The following is a 7,343-nucleotide window of genomic DNA, read 5'->3' as shown; positions in this document are numbered from 1 at the left end:
CCAACAGTGTAAAAGCATTCCTATTTCTCCACAGTTTCACCAGCATCTAATGCAAATCAAAACCACAATGAAATACCATCTCACACCAGTCAGGATGGCGATTATTAAAAAGTCGAGAAACAAATTTGAGTTTACCAAATGATAGTATTCACTTTATAAATGCTATCTTTTTTTTTTTTTTTTTTTTTTTTGATACGGAGTTTTGCTCTTGTTGCCCAGGCTGGAGTGCAATGGCACGATCTCGGCTCACCACAACCTCCATCTCCCAGGTTCAAGCGATTCTCCTGCCTCAGCCTCCCGTGTAGCTGGGACTATAGGCATGCGCCACCATGCCCGGCTAATTTTGTATTTTTAGTAGAGAGGGGTTTTCTCTATGTTGGTCAGGCTGGTCTTGAATTCCCGACCTCAGGTTATCCGCCCACTTCGGCCTCCCAAAGTGGTAGGATTACAGGCGTGAGCCACCACACCCAGCCCTATCATTTTTTGTATTTTCAAGCATGTCATAGATGAATTTCACTTTAGTGCATAAATAGATGAAGCTACTGACTTTTTTTTATTCAACTGGCTCCTGATTTCTCTCATTAACATATTTGATGAGATGCTTCTGATTTTTCAATACCTTCGAAATACTTAAAAGTATCTGTATCTGTCAGAGTCTAGTCAGGAGACAGAACTCACATGAGTAATTTGAACAGAGAATACTTAATATAAAGAATTAGCAACTGGTAATAGGAATTAGCTACTACAAGGAGAATAAAAAGTAACTCTAAAAAAATACCTTAAGAGAGAACTGACATCTTTTACAATACTTTTTCTATTTATTAATATAGTGTCTATCTTCACTTATTTAAGTTTGATTTACTAATACACTCTTCATTACTACCTTTTGCTAAGTTTTATAATTTTCTCTAAATGCACATCTTTAAATTTGTACATAAGCTTAGAGTATTTGTTGTTTTGCAAGTTACATTTTTTACATAAATAATTGTAATTTTTTGTTGACGTATTTTTTCTTTTTCAACATTTATTTGTAAAAGATGTCATTCTCTATAAGTTAATAAATATGTTGATATACAATGAATATAATAAATATCTTTGTATGTCAATTAACACATGAATCCAATGCAATTACAACAAAATCCTGAAATAATATTTTAAGAAATCTGACGAGCTGGCTGTAAAATGTTTATAGAACATAAAGGGGATAAACTAACAAAGACACTGAAAAATAAGAGATGAGAGAACTTAATCTATCAGACATCAAGATTTATTTTAAAACTGTAGTAAATTAAAACAGCGTAATATGGGTGCAGGGCTAAACATATACATTAATGAAACAGAATAGAGTCTAGTAACAAATCCATACATACACTGAAGCTGAAAATGTAAGAGAGGTAGTATTGCAAATTGAGGGAAATAATGAACTATTAAATAAATGACACCAAGTCTGATTTCTACATATTTACAAATATATAAAAATAGATGCCTAGCTCCCAAAATGTACAAAATGAGTTACAAAGTGATGAAATTCTTAAGTATAAAAAGCAATATATGTTTTAATTTACAGAAGAAAATCTAAATAATGTCTTTATGATCTTGACAGAGAAGGATTTCTTAAATCAGACACATACACACAAAAAAAGATACCAAAAATGATTCACAAATCCAACCACATTAAATTTTCTAAAAATTATTACAAAGGCCATTTGAACAGCTGATAAATTTTACAACACTCTTGAAATGAAAAAATAAAATAGAGTGATGGGGAACAGATCATTGGTTGCCAGGGTTAAGATCACAGGGGAGACAGCACAGGAAAGTTTCTTTGAAGTGACGGAAGAGCTCTATGTCCTTATTGTGGTTGTCGTGGCTACATGAATCTATTTATGCAATGATATTTCATAATACTATACAGCAATACTAAAAAAAAAAGAGTACATGTAAAAACTGATTAAATCTGAATCTGAATCATCTTCAGTTTACTTTGGAAAAAAAAATACCATAGGCCTAAAGGAGAGAAACCAAGGAAGAAATAAATGTGGAAGGGTGATGCCCTGCCCAAGGTTGAGTTTCAGAACTCTTTGGAGAGAATATGAGTGAGGCCCCCTAGATGGAGAGAGGTTCTCTGGGTTGCACTGGACCAGATCTAGTCCACAGAAGGTGAAGTGAAAATGGGGATCAGAGAATTTAAGGCCAAGGCTGGCAATAAAACTTGCTGGAGGATGAGTACCACCAGGTGCCTGAACATAAGCCACTGGCAGCTGCACTGTAGGAACAAGAAGAGAAGTGGCACAAACGAAAATCTTGGTGTTGAAATAGTTCAGCTTTCTAGATTCTCCTCTCTTTTCTGCAACTCATAATCTAAAAGGAAATTGGAATTATCTAGCCAATCAGAGACAGCCCTTTAAATGAAAGGTTTAAAATGGAAGCTTCTGAGTATGTATCATTCCATATTTTAAAGCATTGCTAGCTATTTGAAAACCGTATGGGATAGGCATAATTGGTTTGTGGGGGGAGTCTCATAACCTAATAATCTCCACTTGAACTTAAGCAGTTATATTAAATTGTAGATTGGCTATTCCCTGAAGTTGGCAAAATTCAGTTTCAGATTCTTAAATACTATTCATCCATGTAGAAGTTTTAGGCATGTTGTTAAGAAAACTCATAAAACCTGACAAATGTTTGAATGTATGCCCACCAGAGAATTAGGTTCTCATTGATTTTTTTCTTGATATTTACATTTACCAGTAACAAAAGCAGTAAATGCATACATATTATCCATCTAGTGCCCATATTTTATTTCTAGAACCAGTAATCTAAACAGAGATTTTTCCGTGTTTTTATATTTAACTTTCACTTGATACCTAGAAAAAGACTTGTTAATATTCATTAAATGTTCTCTATATTATCTTCTTCACTACTTTCCCCACAATTGAGATACACCACAAAAATACATTAAAATATTAAACAGTGGATTGACCTGAGGAATTTGAAGGAGTTTTGTCTTAATGAAAGGAAGTTCTCACTACTAGTGACATTTCAGAAATTCTCCTTGGCCTCAGGTAATGGTTCACAATTTTCCTTATGGCAGCCTTCATATCCCTATTCCTTAGTGTATAAATAATGGGGTTTAGGATGGGGGTGAAAACAGTGTAAAATATGGCAAGAAATTTATCCAAAGGAGAGATGGTAAAGGGCCACACATAGATGAAGATGCAAGGTCCAAAGAATAATATTACTACTGCAATATGGGAAGCCAGCGTAGAAAATGCCTCTGCCATTGCAGCTGAAGACTTGAGCCAAACTGTAATAAGAATAATGATGTAGGAGCTGACCAAGAGAGAGAAAGTGCTTAGGGAAAGAATTCCACTATTGACCACAATTAGTATTTCAATGATGTAAGAGTCCAGGCAGGCAAGTTTGGTGACTTGAGGAAGATCACAAAAAAAGCTGTCTACTACATTAGGTCCACAAAAAGGCAGGTTCACAGTAAATGATAACTGGCTTAATGTGTGCACCAAGCCCACAGCCCAGGAGATCATTACCAAGACAGTGCATGTCCTTCAGCTCATGATGACCACATAGTATAAGGGTTTGCATATGGCTACGTACCTGTCATAGGCCATCGAAACAAGTAGCACCATCTCCCCTCCAGTAAAAAGGTGAATAAAGAAAATTTGGGCTATGCAGCCACTGAAAGATATGGTCTTGTGTTCACTCAGAAAATCTGCAATCATTTTAGGGGTAGCAAAAGAAGCCTGACAAATGTCAACAAAGGAAAGGTTTCCCAAGAGAAAGTACATAGGGGAGTGAAGGCTGGTATCAGAAGTCACTGTGAGGATAATGAGAAAATTTCCCAGCACAATGACCATGTACAACACAGAGAAGAAAAAAAAAATAGAAAAGCTGGAGTTTTTGAGAACTACAGAGTCCCAACAGTACAAATTCAGACACCACTGAAGAATTGGCCTTATCCATGGTTCCAAGCTGCAGGCTTGTTCTGAAACAACTCTAAAGGAGGATAAATAGAAAGGAATCAGAATTTGAATTAAGAATACTTTTAAGGTGAGGGATTCTGAGATCTCAGATATAATGTGCATTTGCTGAATGCAAAAATTTTGAAGAGGCCATAATAGTATGTCTGGATAGGTGGATAATAGGAAAGAACTTACGTAAATGTCTAAATAATGCTTAATAATTTAATCAGTATAATTAGAACCCCTTGAGTTTTTGGATAGTCCTTGTCTTTTATACAGTAGGAAATGAGCTTACCCAGGAGCTGACTCATGACAACAAGACTAGAGGAGTGACCTAGAGTCCAGCTCCACAAGCCTCATAGGTTGACAAAAAGTGTTTACATCTGCTTGTCTTGTGGTCATCTTACATCATCAATTATACAACATTCTTCTTAACTTTTGAAGAGATATTCATGGCTTGATTATTATTACATGATGTAAAGTCACACAGATTAACTTTTGGCTAATTATTTTATCTGAGCTTTAATTCCACACCTTAAAAAAGATGGGAGGTATAAAAATACCTACTTTACAGAAAACTTTAGAGTTTAAGCAGAATAACTCATGACATTCTACTATCAAAGTAATTGTATTGCAACATATGATCTTAATACATTAAACACCCTATATTAATAGAAATTTACCTTCGTGCTCCTGCAGGAGTCATTTACAATTAGGCAATTCCTGCTAAACAGATACTATTGAATGTATATTATACTGGCCTATAGTTCCAACTGAGTTTGTCAATTAGTTATCCAATAATTTCTTAAAACACATATTATGGCTTACCTGAATTATCTAAATCCTATTTTCTGTTGATTATCCAAGAGTGGAACCTAAATTTTTCATTTTCTTTGCCTATCAGAATTAGATTTCAGCCCACTTACATTCTCCCTGTTAGAGTTCTCCGTGATCTTCTTAAAACATCTTTATAATTAATGCTGGAAAATGAAGTTTAAAAAAAATTTCTCGATAGAGAAGTAAAAATGATTATAAACCTCTCATGCTCTTGAAAATTTCTAAAAATTTGCATCGTATGATTTTCACCCTGTAAAGACATACCCCTACTGTATAAATCTAGTTGAGTTGAACTGGAAAAACTTTAAAGAAGTGCTGTTTTAGGAAACCATATTAGTTCTGACAATTAACTGTTGACAACAGTCATAGTAAGAGACCTGAGAGAGTAATGATCTAATTCTAGTCCCATGTGAGAACATGAACATCTTTTTCTGCTAATTTATTTCATACAAGAAGCCAGAGTCTTTCCTTTGTCTCTAGGCTACAGACCTAGTCTGTCATTTAGATGAATGCAGTTGCAATCCACACCGGGAAGCCCCACAGTAAACAATCATATTGTGTACTCTATTGGAAGAAGGTTCAGAGAAGCATTCCACTGGGCCACATTTTGGATATACATTATTGTAAACTCTGGAACTACGGCAAACAAAAAGATGACTCATTATAATTGTTTAAAGCATTAGTAACAACAAATCAGTGTCTATAATATACAAGAAGGCAATAACTAAGAGGATATTGAAATATGATATAATCACTTTATGCCATGTGTGACTCATTTTGTTCCCCCATTTCTAAAATAAAAGTGTCCTTGCTCAAGTTCATGTATTTATTACATAGAATGATTAACTCTACCTAACGAAAATGTTTATTGTGTGAATGTAATGTATTAAGCTAAAAATTGAGGCAGATTTAAATATGGTGAGTGATGAATCATAATTTTAAAATTTACAAATAAAGGGCAAAGAGAGCTTGCATTTGTTCAGACGCTGCTAGATAGCATCTACTGTGTATACATGTTTTATCAGGTGATCTTTACAATAGACCTTTGGAAAAGGGGTTATTAAACTGCAGAAGAGAAAAACAAAGATTAGACATGTTTACTAATCTGTGGTTAGACATCTAGTAAGGGTAAGAACATCTCAGTGGGGATTTGAAATCAGATAATAAAAATAATATTTAACATTTACTAAGCATCAAAGTGTTAGGCACTGTTCTGAGCTCTTAATATATAGTAATTGAATCTTCCCATAACACTGCATGGTAAATGCACTTACTAATTCTATCTTACAATAAGAAGTCAGAGATACGGAGATGATAAGCAGTTTCCCTGAAGTTCCACAGCTGGAGAGCCATTAAACTAGAATCTGAACCCTGGTATTTGACTCCAAGGCCAGCTCTTGCCACATTACAGCATCCTGTTTCAGATCTGAATATAAAACCCATGCCATTGACACTATGTTACAACTGGAAATTCCCTCAATATATGCTCATGATTCTAATCTTTTCACCTGCTATGAGGCATTCTTTCATCAGTTGAGCCAGAGTTTCCCAACTTTGGCATTATTGACATTTGGGGTTGAATTACTTTGTTGAAACAGACTGTCATGTGACTACTGTAGGGTGTTCAGGAGCATCTCTGGCATTACCCATTAGATGCCAGCTACACTTTCCCCCCAGTTATGACAACAAAAATGTCTCCAAACGTTACAAAATGTCCACTTGAGGAGGTGAAAAATGACTCCCAGTTGAGAACCACTGTGCCACTGTGTTAAGTTGTCTTTGGCTTGCCTTTTTAGTCTCTCCCTGTTTCATTTAACTTTTCATTTAATCTTTTCATCTACTGACAGTTGCTCGGATTCACTCATCAAAGAAATAAGAAAAAGAACTCTCCTAAACTCTTCTATTATCTTTGATTGTTTTTTCTCTTAATTTTTCTTTTTTTTAAAAAAAGAAATTTTGTGTAGTAGTGTCTACATGTTTCTCTCCAAATCTTTTTTACTACTCAGACTTTTAACATGCTTAACTATGCCTTTTGCTGCCACAGTCAGGAAAACTACTTTATCAAATGTCCCCAAAGACCTGGTAATGATAGCTAATTCTTAAACAGAATGCCTCTTGGTTTTCCTTTCATAATTTTTAATGTTAGCTTCCTTTATCCATGCTACTGCCCCTTAAAAGTAGATTCCAAGAGGTCTTAGCCTCTGGCATTCCAATTTTTTTTCCTTTTCCCTCTGCATTTCTTGAACTCTTCTTTATCTCTTTATGTCCTTATTAATCTATTTCTGCTCCTTGTTATCTCCCTTTCTTCAGCATTCCATTCATCTCCTTGGCATCAGTCATTTCCTCTGTATTATGACCTCTAATTTTGCAGTACTGTTCCCCCCGCCGCCCCCACATTCCAATATTCCAATCTGTTTCTGACAGTTTTTGAATGTGACTATACATAGCCATCTCAAAGCTCAGCTCTCACAATTTCCCAACTCAATTCAACTCTTTTCCTTCAAACTTGTCTGAATTAACTGTAAGGGA

At 35.1% G+C, this 7,343-nt stretch overlaps 1 protein-coding gene across 1 annotated transcript; it reads right to left on the bottom strand.

The window, feature by feature from the left end:
* Window positions 1-3,005: 3,005 nt before the first annotated feature.
* LOC100613950 (olfactory receptor 4K5) lies at window positions 3,006-3,978 on the bottom strand. The gene is given in 2 exon segments (XM_009427442.4): window positions 3,006-3,896; window positions 3,898-3,978. Coding segments are annotated over 2 exon segments (972 nt in total).
* Window positions 3,979-7,343: the final 3,365 nt, after the last annotated feature.

This window comes from Pan troglodytes, chromosome 15 (genome assembly GCF_028858775.2).
Source record: "Pan troglodytes isolate AG18354 chromosome 15, NHGRI_mPanTro3-v2.0_pri, whole genome shotgun sequence".
In the NCBI taxonomy this organism is placed as follows: Eukaryota; Metazoa; Chordata; class Mammalia; order Primates; family Hominidae; genus Pan; species Pan troglodytes.
The sequence above is the reverse complement of the archived record's forward strand: the minus strand, read 5'-3'. Positions and strand labels throughout refer to the sequence as shown.